This window comes from Ictidomys tridecemlineatus, chromosome 5 (genome assembly GCF_052094955.1).
Source record: "Ictidomys tridecemlineatus isolate mIctTri1 chromosome 5, mIctTri1.hap1, whole genome shotgun sequence".
Taxonomy (NCBI): domain Eukaryota; kingdom Metazoa; phylum Chordata; class Mammalia; order Rodentia; family Sciuridae; genus Ictidomys; species Ictidomys tridecemlineatus.
In genome coordinates this window covers 93486313-93507991 of record NC_135481.1, presented here as the reverse complement: position 1 = coordinate 93507991, position 21679 = coordinate 93486313, and the positions used below count along the sequence as shown (strand labels likewise).

At 37.2% G+C, this 21679-nt stretch overlaps 1 protein-coding gene across 1 annotated transcript; it reads left to right on the top strand.

The window, feature by feature from the left end:
• The first annotated feature begins 1674 nt into the window (after positions 1-1674).
• On the top strand, positions 1675-21679 carry Adam21 (ADAM metallopeptidase domain 21). Its single transcript, XM_078050430.1, has 3 exons — positions 1675-1772; positions 18787-18833; positions 18917-21679. The coding sequence occupies exon 3, from the start codon at positions 18928-18930 to the stop codon at positions 21094-21096; it is 2169 nt and encodes a 722-aa protein (XP_077906556.1). The 5' UTR covers positions 1675-1772; positions 18787-18833; positions 18917-18927; the 3' UTR covers positions 21097-21679.

The following is a 21679-nucleotide window of genomic DNA, read 5'->3' as shown; positions in this document are numbered from 1 at the left end:
TACAGGCATGGAACACCACGCCCAGTCAGAAGTTATCATTTTATGTTTCCAGAGCAAAGACATTTTTAAGGTGTTGGTCAGTATTTCAAGCCTCTCGATTTTTTATTCTTCTATGTAATTTGCAGGATGTGCCTCTACAAAGGCCATTTCTGTTGGCCCATTTAGTTGTAGCCAAAAGAGCAATTGAAGTAGGCCTGGACAGATAGATGAGAGGAGAAGAGGGTTTTCATTCCTTTCTTTCCTATGTACTTAATATTGCCATCAGCATTAGTCTGATTGGGTTCATTCATACTAGCTGTTGGGCTTTGGAGTCCAGTTTGGTTGTCACTAGCAGAACCACCCTCATGTTTTCCAAGGTGTACAAGCAGCAGTTAACCACTGGCCTCTCAGTGATCTGTGTTGTAGCTCTGGGGTTAGTTGAGTGGTTTCCTCTGAATTCCTGAAGCTCCAGTATCAGCTGTTCATGTACCTCCTCCAAGATGTGTGTGCCTGGTCTGCAGGGAGTCTCCCTTTAATCACCTCTACTCTAATAAAGCCAAACTTTTTTCTCTGATCTCCTGACCCTGGGCATATTTGGTGCTTTCTGAAGTTATCATTCTGATAGGTCGAGTGCTACAGACACAGGCACTGAATTGGAATTCAGAATGCAAGATGTTTATTAGAGACACAGATTTGGAGAGGCCAAGTATTGGATGGAGATGAAGCCAGTGTTTGCACACAAAGAAATTAAGTTGTGTTCAGGCCTTAAAAAAGCTTTAACCCATGTGGGTAAAGACAGTATAGCAAATGTTGTCTGTCAGATGTTTTACTCCGTGGGCCACAGTGGCAGGGTTCTTCATCCCTGTGTTCTGGTATGAAAGGTATACAGCATTAGTTGTTCTGGACTTCTTCCTTCATTGTTGTTCTGTGTGTTGTTTCCCTGAAGTTCTAAGTTTGATAAGGGTAAGATCTCTGATCCCTGACCACATCTTTTCTGTTACTGTAATAGTGTTTGTAGGCATTACCCATGGAAATCCTTTATGCAATCTGTATACTGATTAATTCCCTTTGAGAGATGTAGAGCTATTTCGTTTTTGTGCCTTCTTATGTGTCTAGTTCATTAAATTGTGTTTTTCAAGGAATTTGTTCAATTCTCCTGTGATTTCCTATTTGTGAGCATAAAAGTTTTCAGAGTATCTTTTCATTTCCTTGTTTTGCCTGTAGGAAATATGATGGCATTTCCTCATTTCTTCCTAATGCTCTTTATATTTTCTCAATGTTGTCTTGAAGCAGTTTTGCTAGGGATTTATCAATTTGATTATTCTTTTAAAGTAACCATTTTAGGCTACATTGATTTTTCCTATTTTATGTTAGCTTTTAATGTCACTGTTTTGTACTTATATATATGTTTTTAAAGTTTTATTCTACCATTGTGACTCTAACTTGTTGATTAGAATTCAGATAATATATTTTCAAATTTAAGGTTTTTATAATACATACCCTGAAAGCTAAAAATGTTCATGTAAGTATTCATTGCCATTGCCACATCCTATAAGGTTTTTTTAAAAAATGTCATTCAGTAGCAGTGATTCCAAATATTATCCATTATCCATTTAAATTTTCTTTATTTTAAACATGGTGTAGTTGGGTTTTCTTTAGTGTTGAAACATCTGGCTATTTTTTTTCTCTTGTTCCTTTTTATAGTGTTTAATTCTGCAGTGATTAAGAAATACAAACTTCAATTTTATTTTTTAACATTTACTGAGTATGGCAATAGTTGAGAATTAATTTTGGTAAGTACCCTAGGTGAGTATGAAAACAATGCCTATTCTGTATTTATTTAACATAGTATTGGAGGCTGAATGTATGTGTCTAGATGACTTTGAGTAGAGGTGCTTCACTTTTCTTTCAAAAAGTTTTTTTTATATGTTCTGTTTGTGGCTGAGAAAGCTGTATTAACATCGTCAGCTACATTTTGAATTTTCCTGTTTCTTATTTTTGATCTCCCCTTTTGTTTCTTTTCTTTTTGGTACTGGTGATTGAACTCGGAGGAACATTACCACTGAACACCTCCTCAGCCCGTTTATTTTTTATTTTGAAACCCGGTCCTGCTAAGTTGCTTAGGGCCTCACTGAGTTTCTGAAGCTGGCTTTGAAGTTGCAATCTACCTGCCTCATCTTCTCAAGCGATTCAAATCCTTTGCCATTGTGCCTGACTTGTTTCAAATATTTTGAAAATATTTACATACAAATTCCAAGTGAATGATTACTCTTAAGATGAACATATACCTCTTTCTTCATGTTAATATTTCACCTTTTCTATTACTAATATGTATCTCCCTCATCCACTTGGTACAGAGTATTGAAACCACGGACACTTTAGCACTGAATTACATTCTAGTAATAAATTGCTATTACTAATATGTATCTTCCCCACCCCTTTGATTTTGGTGATCCTGGGTATTGAGCCCATTTGTACTCTACCACTTAACTACATCCTCAGCCCCTTATAAATTTTCTATTCTGAGACATGGTCTTGGCAAGCTGCCAAAGATGGCCTTGAACTTGAAGTCCTCCTGTCTTCTCAAATAGCTTGGATTACAGGTGTGTGCCACTGGGCCTTGCACTAATATGGTTTTAAATCAGCTCTCTTTTGGTTAATGTTTTCATGGAATATGGTTTTATATTATTTTCTCAAAAATTTTCTGTTTATATTTAAGTGTCTTTTTATGTAGCATAGAGCTTGCATGTGTCTTGCATAAACATCTGTTTACTAGATATCCTGATAATAAGAACAACACTGTGCACATCTGTCTGATCCAATTATAGTAATCGAATTAAAGCAATGTGATGTTCTATAGGATGCCAAGAGAAAAAGTTGTGCCAGGAATCAGGAGAGCTGTTATAAGGCCTTGAAAATGTATTGATGGTCTAGCCAGATTACTTCAGACAACTTGTGTTTGCCTTTAAATATTGTGTAGGGGAAAAAGCATTTTCTGCAAACTTGTTACATAACAGATTCTGGCTATTTTGGGTTATTTATTTCAGATACCATATATGAAACAGAAATGTAATGATAGTTACCCACTGGTTAAGTTTATTTGCATCATCCTTGGTTATTTTGCATGCAGTGCTTAACATTGCACATATTACTAGATGTCATTACCTATATCTTCAATGTCTGAAAGGCAGTAGTTCCTGTAATTCCCTAAGCATATAGCATTTCTGTAAGTCTACTAGCTTAAATGCAGGGGGGAGGGAAGATGAGGGGACATATGTGTGATCTTTATAAGGAAAATAGATGCCACACCCTGCGTCCAATAGCTAGTGGGAGATTTTTCCAGTTGCTAAGCATGAGTATTCCAATTGTGAATTCAGCAAATTTGGCAATGTCCCCCCTTGAGGGTCTTCAAACCCAGCAAACACAATTTGAAACAAGCTTGGGCCCAACTCCATTAATTATTAGAGTAAAAAGGAGTTTCTAATTTTCATGGTAGTCCACAGTGGGGTTTTGTATATCAGTGAATTTGTCATTTCAGACATGATTAGCAATTCCTGAAATGTATAGGTATTTCACTTTCCTGGTGGTATTGTCATGGTCAATATTGATTGTAGGTTTCTGGGAGGAAGTTATGGCAGATTTTCAGTAGAGTCACATGTCACTTAATGACAGGAATATGTTCTGAAAAACGTGTCACGGGGTGATTTTTTCATTGAGAGAACATAATAGAGTCAACTTTTACAGAGTACATGCCATAGCCTATTACACACCTAGGCTCTATGGTGTAGTCTGTTGCTTCTGTTACAAGGACCCTGTGTTCCTGTTCTGAATAGCATAGACAGTGGTAGGCATTTTTTCCATCTACAAATAGAAAAGATAAGTAAAAATGCACTGTAAAGGAGAACAAATTAACTTTTACAGGGCTGTACCATGAATTGGACTTGTGGGACTGGAAGTCTGTCTGTCAGTAGTTGTGCATGGAGTGAATGCCCCAGCTCAACATTGCTTCGCACTGCTGTAGCCCTTACACCTAGGCCACACGCTGCATTTATAAAAGATATTTTTCTTTCATCAATAATATTTTTTAATTTAAAAATATTTACTTTCAGTACATTATAATTTCAATAATGAAGTAACCTTAGGTTATTGTAACATAAATTAAAATGTTTTTAACTTTTGTACTAGTGAGAACACTTAGTTTAAAACACAAACACATCAACTGCTAGCTACACAGTATTTTTTCTTCTACATCTTTATTCTGTAAGCACTTTTCTGTTTCAATTTTCTAAACTCTCCTTTTACTTTTACTTTTTGTTTTTGTTTTTGTTGTTGAACACTAAGGCCCAAACACACCCATTAGCCCAGATGTCCAAAGGGTTAGCATCATTGTTATCACTAGCTTCCACCACCACATCCTGTCCTGCTGGAAAGTCTTGAGGGGCAGTTACAGGCATGGAGCTCTTATCCCTGTGATAACTATGCCTTCTTCTGGAATCTCTCCTCTAGGACCTGCTTGAGGCTCTTTCTGAGAAATTTTCACTCCTTTTGGAATTATGTTCATGTGGTTTGCTTGGTTTGCCTCCTTTTTCCATCTTAGACTTTCTTCTAAGTAGGAAATGTGCTAGGAGCATTCCTTCTATTAACAAAAAGTCTTTTGGTGTTGGCGGCCATGCTTTGAAATGTTTCATAAGGAGCTTCTTGACCTATACAAGCTCCTTTTATGCACTTCACTGTCAATGGTCTTGAGTTCTACTCTTCTCTAGTAGTTTCCTTTCTCTTGGGAGATATCTCCTTCGGGTATAAGTTGAACGTGTGGTTCAAATTTTTCAGTATCATTATACTCTTATGAGAACACTGTGTGGATTCCCCATTGTCCAAAACATCATTATGCAGCATATGACTGAATACACTTGAAGCTGAATTGCAGCATCATTCCTTAGAGGGACACAGCCTCTTATTCCGTTGAAAGTCCTTGGATCTATGAATTGGCTTAATCTAGGAAAACAAGAAGTTAGGACTCTGCCATGATGGGGAGTTTTTTTGTCCATCCAGTCTAGTAGTTTCCCTTTATTGAACTATGTATTGTTTTGGTAGGCTGCCCATGTTTTAATTGATAGGGCGACTATGAACTGTTCGTCTTTCCTTTGGAACCTTAGGACTCAGAATACTCTGGTTGACACATCATTCCTGCAGCTCATTATGGAAAATGCACTTACTTTGTATCTGCAGTGCACTAACATGTGGTCACTGTTACTCTGGGAGCAAATTACCTTCATTAGGATCAGGGAGCCCATCTGTGTCCCCTGAGTAATTTTAAGGAATGTATGTGTGCAGGTTATACATGATGAGTTGGTTCTAGTGTTCCTATTGCTCTAAGTCTTTGGTACCCTTTCTGTACATTTTGTGAACAAAATTTAGGTATACTGATCTCCTGGAGTATTAAACCTTACTGCAGTATGTTTCAGTCAAATAAGTAAAATTATTGATCTACTTTCAATTGCCCGAGCTAGCATAAAAAATCCAGGTATCTGGTAAGTTCACCCATAATAAATATTTGGCATGCTTCATTGTGCTTTTTGCTCTTCCACAATCCAAAATTCTTAAGATCTATATCCTACACACCCCTGTGGGTCCCTGCCAATATATACTATGACAACATTGCAAATATTTTGTAATAGAAACTTTTGCCTTCCAATTGAGACTTAGACTTGATGCACAGGAACATGTTGAGATAGGATTTTAGTCTGTGTGTAGGCCCATTAGTTGCATGTCTTGAAGAGTCTAGGAATCCTCTTGCAGGGTAAGTTTCTCACCTGAGGTCATTACAGGGTCTCAAGCTCAATTCCTCAGACAGGAGAGCTCTAGGCTCTTTCACTGGCAAAGGAGGCTCAGAACCACCCAGGTCCCGCTGGAATTCCTCATTTCAAATCCCCACATTTTTTTCCTTTTCTGTTAGTGACCTAACACATCCCACTAGAGTGTCAGGAAATGAATGTGCTTAACTCTCATTGTGATTCTGCACTGCCCACAATATTTTGATCTTCAGTGAGGTTGGTGCTGTGGTAAAGCAAAGAAGAGATTCTTTCAGGTCCATCATGATAAGCTTGTGATCTGAGAAAGTGGGGTCTTGGACCATCATCATCAGTATAGTTAAATCCAGCTGCCCCACCCCCCAGTCCTTGAGGCACTTATGGACATCATTCCAGTAGTCACTTGGTCCCCCTGCACACTTGTAACACTGGGGCACTTCATCACAATCAACAGTGAGTGGTAATTTATGTAATTGTGATGCTACTCTGAGCTCATTCCCCATTGGGCAGGAGTTCACCAGTGTGTCTCAGGCCACGCACATGTGCACACCAATCCCAGATGCTTATTTGCCTGTCTCTCTCTCCCTCTCTCTCTCTCTCAAAGAATCAGTCCTGGTACCAGATGCTGTATCTGTCAAGATCCAGTCCAGAACAGAGAAAACCCACCAAGAGACATTACAATAGGAAGTTTTTGAAAAGGTATTAGGGGACTGAAATGATTAGAAGAGAACACTGAGGTACAGGAGGTGGGATTTCTCAAAAGGAGCTAGCTACTTCTCCAAGAAAGGGGAAGAGGTTGGGGTTATGGTAACCTAGATGCTTTTATAATGGGCCTCAGAGATCTGGACCTGAGATGAGGATAGGTGGTGCTGGTCATTTGGGAACAAAGGAAAGGTGCAACTGATGGCTGGACCTCTTAGAAAAGGATGCTGAGGTAGTGGTGGTACCATAGGGGCTTGGGAAAAGGTCCTCCAAAAGTGAGGACTCAGATCTGAGGGAGGGTGCTCCCAACTTGCACTTGGCATCAAGGCTCTTTGTGTCATGGTCTGATAGAGCTGGTAGTGGAACATCTGAGGAAGGGACACTGTCAGGCTGTGTTGGTTTCCCAGGGTCCTGGAATGTCCTAGATCTCAAGACTTCTGAGCAGGGAGCACTGTCTGCTGGCTCTTGTACCTTGGAAGGGACTTGATGAAGCTTTCTCTGTTTCTGTATCAACCAAATGTCACCACCAGAGCAAAGAACCATGGCTGTGGTATGCAGACAGTACCTCCCCTGTATAAGTAACATTTATCTTTTAGGAAGTTTTTGCCTTTTCTTTTTTTTTCTTTCTTTCTTTATTTTCTTTCTTTCTTTTTTTGTATTTTGTCTCCTTTATTGCTTTTCTAGACAAAACTATTTAGGGAGTCCGTTCACAATGAAGAATCTCAGACTCATAATATATACTAGTAAATAAGTACGTGCATTTGAAATTAAGTAAATAGTTTATAAACTATATAAGAAATGTTCGCAGTGTTATTACTTACAGTTTTGTGTTGATCAGTGGAATTACACTCTGTTCATATAATTTATTGGATGCAGCATATCCATAAACACCCTGGAGCAAAATGCAGTAAGGCATCTATGGTGCCTTTTTTAGACATCAGCAGTGGCATTAAGGAACATCTAGGTTGAGGGGACACTTGTAATCGTATTAACAGAGTAATTTCTTTTTTAAATATTTACTTTATATTTGTAGTTGGACACAATACTTTTATTTCACTCATTTATTTTTTAATGTGGTGCCGAGGATCGAACCCAGGGTCCCAAGTGTAGGAGACGAGTGCTCTACGGCTGAGCCACAACCTCAGCCACTAACGGAGTAGTTTCTGTTTGTGACCTTAGCAACAGTCTTTGGGTAATCTAACTTAGGACAGGGTGAATGTACTGTATGATGCATGAATAAAATCTCTTCAATGCAACAAATGTGACAAGCTGCTTTAGTACTCTCAGAAGATGTGAGAGAACTCTTACGTTCACTTCCCTCTCCTTCACCTCTTGGAGAGTTTCTCTGCTGTCAGCCTGGGGCTAGAAAGAGGTGACATGATAATGTAAAAATGCTCCTTCACACTCTCTTCAATGTGTCTTCTGATTTCTATACTATGCATATGTGCTGTGATCTCTTACTTTTGTTTCCTTATCTCCTAGAGAGTTGTTCACACTTATATTTCTTAAAGGGATAAGCATTGGAAAATCATAATCCACCATTTTGCCAATGTCACTCTCAGCTTTGTTTTTTATATGAACTTTTTTTTTATCTTTCCCACTATTTATATATAAATAAATATATAAATAGTTTCAGGTATTTCTAAATTGCTCATTAAAGCAATTTTATTATGTCAGTTTTAAAGTCCCCATCACATAATACCAGTATCTATATTATCTTGGAGTTGGCGTCTGTTCATTGTTCATTCTATTTGGTTCCATTACATTCTGAATATTTTGGGTGTTATGAGGTTGTAGATGTTATTAATTTTTTCTTTTTATCAGTAATCCTCTGATGTTGCACTAGTAGGGTAAGTGTATATCCTCTTTCTCCATATAATTTTTATTGATATGCCAGGGGTTTGGGCCATCTCATATCTGCTGTTTAGATGTGGAAGTTCAGACTTCCCTCTCAGTCTTTGATACCTAGCTGGGAAATTGAAGTATGGCTCTCCTCAAAGCTGCCCAAATGCCCTCTACTGACAGTGTACAATGAGGACCTCATTACTATATGTCAGGGATGACAATTTCAGAGCTCTGTTCTGCTTTCTTTGACAGCAGTCTGATTTGGAGGACTGGGGAGGCACCTTTTTAAACTGGGTGAGTTTGGAAGTAAACCCATGTTGTCTTTGCTTATGAAGGTGCATGAGGTGATACAATTTTTCCTATGATATTTGATTGGAGAATATGATTGTTTTCTTAAAGTTTTCTATCTTGCCAGACTGCTTCTTTTTGGGTCCTTTGGCAGGAGTAAGTAAACTTTACTTGGAGATTTTGAGTATGTGTTGGCAATTCAGTGTTATAGGCTTCTCCAGATTGTTAATAAGGTTAAAAGAAAACCCATAGAAATCACCACAGTGTTACTCCCTAGCTCCCAAGGTACATAGCTTGTCTGCATTCTTTTCCACCTTTCAGAATCTTCTTCTTTGTTTTCTGTAGTTACAATATTTTTATCTCTAAGTAGCAGGACTAATAGAAGTGTATCTATCTTCTCTGGAAACAGAAGTCCTTTTTACAATCAATGTTGATTGTTTAAAAAAAGTTTTACTCCTTTCTAAAGCTAGAGAGATAAAGCCAAATATCTTTTGGAAGCTTTCATTGCTTTGCTACCTGTAGATTCTAGGTTATTGTTGGTTCTATCTGTTCAAAGCAAACATTCTATTCTTTATCAGTTATCTTTCTCCCTAGGTAGTTTCTTTGCTCTGCTTAATGATGGTGCTGGCTTGCTGACAAAATTTTCTAGGATTAAGCTTGTTTGGTTTCTGATCCTCTCATTTCTTAAGATATGTTTTCCTCATTGATAATCGTATCTGGAATAGGAACAGATTTTATCCTCTGCATTCTGCTGAAGACAAACCTGTTTATAGCTAGCCCTCTTAAGACAGAGTTTTTCTAGATGAAAGTTTATGAAAAGATACCTCCTTAGATTTCTGAAGAAACCAATAAGAATAATATAATCTTTTTCTGAGAGAAAAATAGAACTATGGTTAAAAATGCTTCTAATTGATAATTATCACATGGAGTTCTGGATCTGACAGTTAAATTAGGAGTTGGCAACTTTCACAGGATAAGAATCTCTTTTAGAAAGAAACCGTCCAGAGTTAGAATTTTTTATTAAGTTAATTTTAATCATTGCAGTTTTTATATAGAAGAACTCATAGTGTAAAGTACTATACCACCAATTATTTTTATAAACTATCTTTTTATATAAGCTTATCTCATTAACAGGTTGACAAACCTAAAAGTAAAGACTGCAGAGGTTGTTATAGCAGTTTCTTTTGCATTTTAACATTTGTTTCAGGAAAATCCTATATGATGTTATTTTCTATCTTAGTGTTTGTATATTACTGAATTTAAGTGTGGCAACAGTTCAGTTAGGCTAAGGTACACATGTCACTAAAAAGTTTTAAGAAAGTGAATGAACATTGTAAGGTTCATAGCAGTGTGTTGATCCATAATTAGCTTTATATTTCTGTTAATTTATTTAAACTATATAATATTTATCACTTGTCACTTGAACATTAATAGCATCAACAATGGACATTTTGGAGATCTTAACTTTATCTGTAGCATAAATAAAATATTCCATAAATTCCTAACTACCCATTTTGAGCACATTTTTTAAAAAATATAGTTTAAAGGGAGATGGAATTGAAAAATTTGTATATAAAACAGAAAGCAATTTGCAGATTTTATAATATAAAATGTATTGAATATGATAATTACAAAGATGATTATAGGGTTTTAAGTATTAATGTCTATATTATTAGAAAAGGATTTGATGATAGAAGTGGAATTTGATCTTGCTGTAGAAAATTATAATTCAGTTCAACAGTGAAAAGTGATTAGTCAGTCTACACCAGTGTGATAACACGAGCAACTTTATGAAGCATAAGTGAATTAACACTGTAGGGGAACATAAGCTGAAGTTAAGAAGGCAATCCAATTCTAAGTGTATTGAATTCAGAAATAACAGTTCTATAGAAATGGTGGAGCCAGAGCAAGATGTCAGTTGCTGTTTAAGTGGAAGTGAAAAATCCTTGCTGATTAGCAGCTAAATCTAGCACTTAATCACCTGGGAGACAAAAGGGGGGGAAGGGTTTATATTTCTGTTTGTTCTCTGTGGTCTCAGTTACGTAACTTTGTTCATTGACAAGATTCTTTGAAAATCACCTAGACAGAAAGGACCATGGAAACTACTATTTTTTCTGCTGATAAGTCATTCATAAGTTTGGTGTCCAGAGTAGTACATTGAATAATGTGAAAATTCTCAATTTTTTAATTTCCTTTTTATTTTTATTTATTTATTTATTTGGGGGGGGTACTGGGGATTGAACTCAGGGGCACTTGACCACTGAGTCACATCCCCAGCTCTATTTTGTATTTTAGAGTCTCACTGAGTTGCTTGGTGCCTCGATTTTGCTGAGGCTGGCTTTGAACTCAATGATCCTCCTGCTTCAGCCTCCCAAATTGCTGGGATTACAGGCATGTGCCACCACTCCCGGTTTGATTTCCTTTTTAAAGAAGTAAATAACTTAACCATGAGTAGCTTTTATGTGAGACTAGAAAGAAGTATGTGACCAGACTTATGCCCCCAAATTTGTACTGTGAGTCAGTATATTAGACAGTTTTCCATCACTATAAGTAACTTATAAAGAGAAAAGGTTTTATTTTGGCTCACAGGTTTGGATGTTTAGTTTATGATCAGGCAGATCTGTTGCTTTGGGTTGCTGGTGGGCATGCCAGATGGCAACAGTGGGGAGCATACAGCAGAACAAAACTACATCACAAGCCAAGGAGTGGAGAGTAAGAGGAAGAAGATGGGCTAGGGTCCCACTTTAAAACATTAATCTTTAGGGATATTCAGTATCTAAATTATAGCTGTAGGACTTCAGGGAGTTAAAGATTTTAGTAGAGTGGTTGGATAATAGTTAACTGAAGTGGTAACTTCAGCTTGAGTGGAATGGAGAACAAGGACATGAGTCTGAGAGAAATCAGAGACAATGAAAGATACCTAGTTGAGCAATAGGTATTGCACGATACTAGGGAGAGCTGGACAGATTAAAATTGTTGGTAAATCGCATAGCATATAAGAATTTTATGCTTGGGTGAGAGATTGTACCTGTGAATGAGTAAACTACATGATATTGAAGAAAAATTGAAAAGGCTAAAGAAAATTAAAACCTTCTGACTTTCAGATGATTGTCTGTTTTCTTGATATTAACTAAGATAAGGGTAGGATGTGGGGTGGAGAATAATTTTATCAGTTTGGTGACAAAGCCTTGAAGTATGTGCAAGAGTGATAGGGGTGGTTGATGATAAATGTAAAAATAAGTGTAGTCAGATATCACAGGATTAATGATGGGGAATTGATTTTGTAGGCTGGGGAGAACAGGAACCTAGACTCTAGATCATGTAGTTTATGGGTCTTCTGGGAATGGGGTTTCTTTTGAGTGAGTCTTCAGGTAAACAGTAATTTCCATTGAAGCTTCAGTTTAATACATTAAGTAGACGTAGGGTGCTTTCCATAAAGAGGTTGAGGATGAATTTTGGACCAAAATTCATTTGAGACCAAATTATAAGTATCAGCAATACTTATAATTATTGATTATAAGTATTTCTTTCTGTTTATTCCTTTATGCTGTCTCCCCTTCCTCTTTCCCTGCCCCTTTGCCATAAAAGGGGCATGGGGGAAGGTTTATGGCAGTGTAAAGGATGTTGAACAGGGTAAAGGAAGCATTGCCTATGAATGCATTCAGAGACCAGGAGGCCAGGAGCTAATCGGTATTTGGTTAATCATCTTCATTTTTCATGTATCCTGTTCAAGGTTTCTCAGATTGGTGTGATTAAAGATGCTATAAGAAACTGTGTTCTTTTTATTTCTTCTTTTTAGATACACATGACAGTGGGATATATTTTGGTATCTTGTACATACACTGAGTATAACATATTGTAATTAGGATTCTATTCTTGTACATGATGTGGAATTACCCTGGTCATGTATTCAAATAATTGAAAAGTTATGTTCAATTAATTTTACTGTCCTTCCTGCTCCTCTTCCTTCTCCCTTCCCTTCATTTCCCTTTGTCTAATCCAATTGACTCTATTCTTCCTCTCCCCTCCCTCCCTTGATGTGGGTTAGGATCCACATATCAGAGAGAATCAGCCTTTGTTTGGGGGGAAGTGGCTTATTCTGCTTGGCCTGATAGTCTCAATTTCCATTCATTTACCAGCAAGTGCCATAATTTCATTCTTCTTTATGGCTGAAAAATATTCCATTGTATATTTACATACCACATTTTCTTTACCCATTCATCTGTTGGAAGGCACCTAGGTTGGTTCCATAGCTTGACTATTGTGTGGCTGCATCATTGTAGTACGCTGATTTAAAATTCTTTGGGTATAGTCTGAGGAGTGGGATAACTGGTTCAATCACTACTGCTTTCCATAGTGGTGGAAATTGGTTGCGCCAATTTGTACTCCCACCAGCAATGTATGAAAGTACCTTTCTCTCTACATCTTTGTTAACATTTATTGTTGCTTGTTTTCTTGGTAATTGTCATTCTGACTGGAGTGAGATGAAATGTCAGTGCAATTTTAATTTGCATTTCTCTAATTGCTAGAGATATTCAACATTTTTTCATATAATTGTTGATTATAAGTATTTCTTTTTAAAAATATTTTTAGTTGTAGATGGATACAACACCTTTATTTTGTTTATTTAGTTTTTTTATATGGTGCTGGGGATTGAACCCAGTGCCTCATGCATACTAGGTAAGTGCTTTACCACTGAGCCACAACCCCAGCCCCAGTATTTCTTATTCTGTGAAGTGACTGTTCAATTCCTTAGTCCATTTATTGATTGGGTTATTTGATTTTTAAAAATATTTTGTTTTAGTTGTGGTTGGACACAATACCTGTATTTTATTTTTATGTAGTGCTAAGGATTGAACCCAGCACCCCGCACGTGCTAGGCAAGCACTCTACCACTGAGTCACAACCCCAGCCCCTTATTTGTTCTTTTAATGTTAATTTTTTTGAGTTCTTTATATATCCTGGAGATTAATTCTCTATCTGAGGTGCAGGAGGTAAAGATTTTTTCCCATTTTGTAAGCTCTCTCTTCACATTCTTGATTGTTTCCTTTGCTGTGAAGAAGTTTTTTTTTGTTTGATTCCATCCCATTTATTGATTCTTGATTTTACTTCTTGTGCTTTTGGAATCTTGTTGAGGAAGTCAGTTCCTAAGCCAACATGATGGAGAGTTGGGCCTACATTTTCTTCTAGTAGGCACAGGGTCTCTGGTCTAATGCCTAGGTTCTTGATCTATTTTGAGTTGAGAAACCGTGTTCTTATAAGAAACTGCACTTTAACATCTGGCAATACATTTATCATCAGCATGGATTCAAGTTTGGGACTTGACCCATCTATAGGATGAGTTGTCCACTTTAAGAAAAAGACCCAAAATTACAAATGTAAAAATAAATAAGCAAATAAATATTCATTTAGCATAATGAATATCATAACACATTATGAATTTAAAAATTTGAAAGATTAAAAACACCATAAAGTATCACAAATGTGATACTCCCCAATACTTCTATTGATTCCTGACACATTTCTATAATATGCTTTCCTTACCATTTGAATTATTTATTTAATTGGTTCCCTTATGAGAATTGCTTTTGTTATATTTTCTGTGGCAAGAACTGAAGGTCATTTGTCTTTCCCTGATATGTTTGATAAAATTTTATTTTCTTGATAGTTTCAAAAAAAATTTCAGATTCACAATTTATTTGTAGTGGGAGATGTAATTACAAATTATCAAATTTCAGAGAATCTTCATCATATCTTTTGTTTCTGAGTTAAAATTGTGGTTCTCATAAAGTGCTGAGTCCCTCCCAAGGTCTTATGAAGGTCTATGCAATGAGAGTCCCTGAAGCATAAGCTTTATAAGCTTCAGGTCAATCTGATTTGTTTCATATTATATCATAAATGTCTGTTTACTTCTCTGTTTTAACACAGGCTCAATTTTTGCCAGTCAGTTGAGATCAAAATGAAATTTATAGACATTATGATGAAATTCATGGACACATTTCTCAGCGTAATAGAAGAGGACTTTAAATTTATTCAATATAAAATATCGAATGTGATATTGTAATCCCCCTAAAGCTTATTCTTTCTTCTGACCCAAGTTTTTGCACTAAATTGACTCTTTGATGTTCTTTGTTTCAAGTTTTTTTCCTAATATCTGCTATAATGTCCTGTACTTTGTATGCTCTAAACACATAAATGCTTTTTTACTTTTTAAAAATTCATATTAGTTATGTATAATATTAGGATTCATTCTGACATAATCATAAAAGCATAGAGTATAATTTGTTCTAATTCAGTCCCCAGTACTTCCCCTTTTCTTCCCCTATTCACTTCCCTCTACTCTACTGACCTTTCTGCTACACTCACACACACACACACACACACACACACACACACACACACACACACACACACATGATTAGTGTATTGTGAATATACATGATGTTGAGATTCACTGTGGTATATTCATATATGGACATAGAAAAGTTAGGAACGATTCATTCCATTGTTCTTTCTTTATCCATTCCTCCCTGCCTCAATCTCCTTCATCTAATCTACTTCAATTTCTTCTATTTAAATGGAGCCCCCTCCTTTTTCCTTTTATCTCCTTATTTTGGACTAGCATCTGCATATCAGAAAAAACATCTGGACTTTGGGGTTTTGGGATTGGCTTGTTTCACTTAGTATGATATTCTCCAGTTCCATCCATTTACCAACAAATGCCATAATTTCATTCTTCTTTAAGGCTGAGTAATACTCCATTGTTTATATATACTACATTTTCTTTAGCCATTCATCTGTTGAAGGGTACCTAGGTTGGTTCCATAACTTGGCTATTGTGAACTGTACTGCTATAAACATTGATGTAGCTGTGTCACTGTAGTATGCTGATTTTAGATCTTTTGGATATATACTGAGAAGTGGGATAAGTGGGTCATATGGTAGTTCCATTCCTGGTTTTCTTTTCTTTCTATTTTTTTTAAGGAATCTCCATACTGATTTCCAGAGTGGTTGCACTAATTTGCAACCACCAGCAATGGATGAGTGTATCTTTTCCCCCACATCCTTGCTAACACTTATTTGTATTCTTGATAATTGCCATTCTGACTGGAGTGTGATGAAACCTCAATGTAGTTTTAATTTGCATTTCCCTAATTGCTATAGATGTTGAACATTTTTTCATATATTTGTTGGCCATTTGTAATTCTTCTTTTTGAGATATGTATGTTTAGTTCTTTTGCCCATTTATTAATTTTGTTATTTGTTTTTAGTTAAGTGTTTTTTTTTTGCATTCTTTATATATTCTGGATCTTAATACCCTATCTGAGGAGCAGGTGGCAAAGATCTTCTCCCATTATGTAGGTTCTCTCTTCACATTATCATTCCCTTTTCTATGCAGAAGTTTTAAAATTTATGCCATCCCATTTATTAGATTTTTTTTTGTTTTATTTCTTACACTTTAGGAGTCTTGCTAAGGAATTTGGCTCCTGTGCCAAAAATGTTGGAGTGTTGGGCTTACATTTTCTTCTAGCAGTTGCAGGGTTTCTGGTCTAATTCCTAGGTCTTTGATCCACTTTGAGTTGACTTTCATGCAGGGTGAGAGTCAAGTTTCATTCTTCTACACATGGATATCCAGTTTTTCCAGCACCATTTATTAAGAAATGCTATCTATTCTCCAATGTGTGGTTTTGGCTCCTTTGTCTAGTATAAGATAACTATATTTATGTGTGCTAATATCTGTGTATTCTATTCTGTTCCAGTACCACACTGCTTTTATTGCTATAGTTCTGTAGTATAATTTGAGGTCTGGTATTGTGATGCCTCCAGCATTGCTCTTTTTGCTCAGGATTGCTTTGACTATTCTGAGTTTCTTATTTTTCTTATTTTTCTTTTCTTTTCTTTTATTTTTAATTGGTTGTTCACAACATTACAAAGCTCTTGACATATCATATTTCATACATTAGATTCAAGTGGGTTGTGAACTCCCAATTTTTACCCCAAATGCAGATTGCAGAATCACGTCGGTTACACATCCACATTTTTACATAATGCCCTATTAGTAACTGTTGTATTTTGCTACCTTTCCTATCCTCTACTATCCCCCCCTCCCCTCCCATCTTCTCTCTCTACCCCATCTACTGTAATTCATTTCTCTCCTTGTTTATTTTCCCATTCCCCTCACAACCTCTTATATGTAATTTTGTATAGTAATGAGGGTCTCCCTTCATTTCCATGCAATTTCCCTTTTCTCTCCCTTTCCCTCCCATCTCATATCTCTGTTTAATGTTAATCTTTTCCTCCTGCTCTTCCTCCCTGCTCTGTTCTTAGTTGCTCTCATTATATCAAAGAAGACATTTGGTATTTGTTTTTTAGGGATTGGCTAGCTTCACTAAGCATAATCTGCTCTAGTGCCATCCATTTCCCTGCAAATTCCATGATTTTGTCATTTTTAGTGCTGCGTAGTACTTCATGGTGTATAAATGCCACATTTTTTTATCCATTCATCTATTGAAGGGCATCTGGGTTGGTTCCACAGTCTAGCTATTGTGAATTGTGCTGCTATGAACATCGATGTGGCAGTATCCCTGTAGTACGCTCTTTTAAGGTCTTCAGGGAATAGTCTGAGAAGGGCAATACCTGGGTCAAATGGTGGTTCCATTCCCAGCTTTCCCAGGAATCTCCATACTGCTTTCCAAATTGGCCGCACCAATTTGCAGTCCCACCAGCAATGTACAAGAGTACCCTTTTCTCCACATCCTCGCCAGCACTTGTTGTTGTTTGACTTCATAATGGCTGCCAATCTTACTGGAGTGAGATGGTATCTTAGGGTGGTTTTGATTTGCATTTCTCGGACTGCTAGAGATGTTGAGCATTTTTTCATGTACTTGTTAATTGATTGAATGTCCTCCTCTGAGAAGTGTCTGTTCAGGTCCTTGGCCCATTTGTTTATTGGGTTATTTGTTATCTTATTGTCTAATTTTTTGAGTTCTTTGTATACTCTGGATATTAGGGCTCTATCTGAAGTGTGAGGAGTGAAAATTTGTTCCCAGGATGTAGGCTCCCTGTTTACCTCTCTTATTGTTTCTCTTGCTGAGAAAAAACTTTATTAGTTTAAGTAAGTCCCATTTGTTGATTCTTGTTATTAACTGAGTTTCTTATGTAGTTCTGGAAGAATGTCATTGGTATTTTGATGAGAACTGCACTGAATTTGTATAATGTTTTTGGTAATAAGGCCATTTTGATAATATTAATTCTGCTTGTCTAAGAACCTGAGTGATCTTTCCATCCGAGGTTTTCTTTAATTTCTTTCTTCAGAGTTCTGCAGTTTTCATTGTATAGGCTTTTCACATCCTTTGTTCGATTAATTCTCAAGATTTTTTTTGAGGTTATTATGAATGGGATAATTCTCCTAATTTCTTTTTCAGAAGGTTCATTATTGGAGTATAGGGAAGTGATTGATTTTTGTATGTTGATCTGGTATCCTGCTACTTTACTAAATTTATCAGTTCTACAAGTCTTCTGGACTTTTTGGGTCTTCTAAAGATAGGATCACGTCATCAGCAAACAGTTAATTTGAGCTCTTTTAATGACCAAGGAAAGTCATTAAGCCGTAGTCAAGGACCTTGTAGTCTAATAAAGTTATGAATAATGGGGAATATAATTTGGAGACTCTAAATAAAGGAAAATAATGTTAATCATAAGGCCAATCAAATCAACATAGAATTATTGTGATTGATTTTGGTGTCTTCAGTTTTGTTGTAAACAGTTAAGTGGATCACTGTCAATAATGTCCTGCATAAGTACAACAGATACAAACCAAATGTGTGTTGAACAAATTGAGATACAGAGTCTCTTTATTTTTTTCTGTTTTTATTATGGATATTTTCATACTGCCTATAAAGATTGAGATAATCATGTAAGTACTCATCTTCTAACTTCAACCATTATCAATATATGGCCAATATTGACTCATTTTATCTATACCACTCCCAACTCTCTACTCTCATTTTTTAAAAGCAAATCCAAATAATTTTCTTGATTCATGACTCAATTTTTTTGCTACTCCATGCTTTTTCTCTCCTGATTTCCTAACCTAATCCTACCACTTGTCCCACCCTTTCTTTTGTTTTATTTATTTTATTATTTTTATTCTCCCTTTCAGCAGTGCAGCTCTGATGCTCCGACTCTGCCAGGACACAGATCCATAAGGTCAGCCCTGCACCCTGAGCAGCTGAGGGGGAAGGAGTCACACAAGCAGTGCCTCACATTCTGTCCTCTTCTGCTCTGGATAGATGGCTCCATAATGGTGGCTGTGGAGGATGGAACATCCATGAGAGCCACTCTTCTGCTGCTCTGGCTCGAAGTGTCTCTGTCCCCTTCTAGCCTCTCCCAAGCTGGGCCCACCCAACATCTCAGTTCCCCAGAAGTGGTGATCCCCTTGAAGGTGACCAGCAGAGGCAGAGGTGCAAAGACTCCGGGATGGCTTTCCTACAGCCTGCTATTTGGGGGCCAGAAACACATTGTGCACATTAAGGTCAAGAAACTATTAGTTTCTGCACATCTTCCTGTGCTCACCTACACAGAGCAGCATGCCCTCCTAGAAGATCACCCCTTCATCCCAGATGACTGTTACTATCATGGTTATGTGGAGGGGGCCCCCGAGTCTCTGGTTGTTTTCAGTACCTGTTTTGGGGGTTTTCGGGGAGTGTTACAAATAAATGACCTCACTTATGAAATTGAACCCATTAGGCACTCTGCCACATTTGAACACCTGGTTTATAGATTACACAGTAACGAGACACAATTTTCACCCACGAGCTGTGGTTTAACGGAGAAGGAAATAGCACGTCAACAACTAGAATTTGAAGTGATTGAGAGCTCGGATTGGAAACAAAATTCTACTAGGGACTGGTGGACCCACACATGGTTTCTGGAGCTGGTGGTAGTGATAGATCATGATTTCTTCGTTTACTCTCAAAGCAACTTGTCAAAGGTGCAAGAGGATGTAGTTCTTATTGTCAATTTAGTGGATTCCTTATATCAGCAGTTGAGCACTTATGTAATTTTGGTTGGGATTGAGATTTGGAATCAAAGAAATGCTTTCCCAATGGTAAACATAGAACAGGTTTTAGAAGATTTTTCTCAGTGGAAACAAGTCAGTCTTTCCCAGCTACAGCATGATGCTGCACATATTTTCATTAAAAATGCACAGATAAGTATACTTGGTCTAGCCTATGTTGCAGGAATATGTCGTCCTCCTATTGATTGTGGAGTTGATAATTTCCAAGAAGACCCCTGGTCTCTTTTTGCTAATACTGTGGCCCATGAATTAGGTCATACTTTGGGTATGTATCATGATGAGGATTTCTGTTTTTGTGGGGAAAAAGGCTGCCTTATGAGTACTTTCAGAGTACCAGCAGAGAGATTTACCAATTGCAGTTATGTTGATTTTATGAAGACCACATCAAACCAAGGATCATGTCTGCACAACCATCCAAAGCCAGGGGAAATATTTTTGCTGAAGCGCTGCGGAAATGGTGCAGTTGAAAGAGAAGAGGAATGTGATTGTGGATCCATACGTCAGTGTGAGCAAGATCCTTGTTGTCTGTTGAACTGCACCCTGAGGCCAGGTGCTGCTTGTGCTTCTGGACTTTGTTGCAAAGACTGCAAATTCGTACCATCAGGGGAAATCTGTAGACAACAGGTCAATGAATGTGACCTCCCAGAGTGGTGTAATGGGTCATCCCATCAGTGCCCGGAAGATGGGTATGTGCAGGATGGGATCCCTTGTAGTGAAAGTGCCTACTGCTATCAAAAGAGATGCCATAACCATGACCAACAGTGTAAGGAAATTTTTGGCCAAGGTGCAAAGAGTGCATCTCAGAATTGCTACCAAAAAATCAACTCCCAAGGAAACCAGTTTGGCCACTGTGGTATAAATGGCACAGTATACCTAAAATGTAACACGTCTGACATCTTTTGTGGGAGAGTTCAGTGTGAAGATGTGGAAGACATTCCCCGTCTCCAAGATCATTATGTTTTGCAGCACACTCGCATCAATGGTGTCACCTGCTGGAGTTCTGTCCATCATTTAGGGATGGACATACCTGACATTGGGGAAGTAAAAGATGGCACTGCCTGTGGAACAGGAAAGATCTGTATCGACAAAAAGTGTGTTAGTTTGTCTGTCTTGTCACAAGACTGCCTTCCTGAGACCTGCAATATGAAGGGGATCTGTAATAACAAACATCACTGCCACTGTGGTTATGGGTGGTCCCCACCCGATTGTCTGCACAGAGGCTACGGAGGTAGTGTTGACAGTGGCCCACCCTTAGGAAAAAAAATAGCTTTATTACCAGGAATCGTGATTTTTTTATTGTCTGTTTTGATTTTTCTGTTGACTATTGGGCTTTATGGATATCCTCGAATGCATTCTAGTCCCAAGGAGACCAAAACGCACTCACCAAGTTAAGAAAAAGTTTCCAATTTGATATTCCATGCATTATTAAGTTGTAGTTTCTTGGCCACAGAAATGTTAACACATGCCTGAAAGTGAGCACATTCCTGACATTTTACCGAAAGATGCTGGGATCTCCCCTTCCATCAGATTCAGAAGCATTGTTGTTAAGTATAGGTATTCTTACCTACTGTTCATTATTTTAAGTAACAAATAAAACTTTGTCTCTAACCAGTGACCCAAATTAATCCTTTTTGTGTTTTTCCCCTGCATTTTAATTGTGCATTAGAGTTGCACATAATTATGGGATTTGTTGTTACATATTCATATATGCACCCAATATAACAATATAATTTGGCCTGCCTCTTATGACTCATGGGAGAGACAAGAGATAGACATCAGTGTGTCCAGGGGTGACATTTAGAAATTTGGGCAAATTATTTAAATATTCAGGTGCTCTTTTTAAAAATCTGAAAAGAGGGATAGTAATAATTACCCCACCTAACTCATTGTGTTTAGTTGGTAAACAACAGGGAGAAGTGAATTCTTGTTAAATATAAACAAATTGTTGTTTATTTAATAAAAGCTTCTGAACTTG

Bases quoted from the DNA above. Each gene is read 5' to 3' on its own strand.
- Adam21 (XM_078050430.1), top strand. From the start codon at position 18,928: ATGGTGGCTGTGGAGGATGGAACATCCATGAGAGCCACTCTTCTGCTG.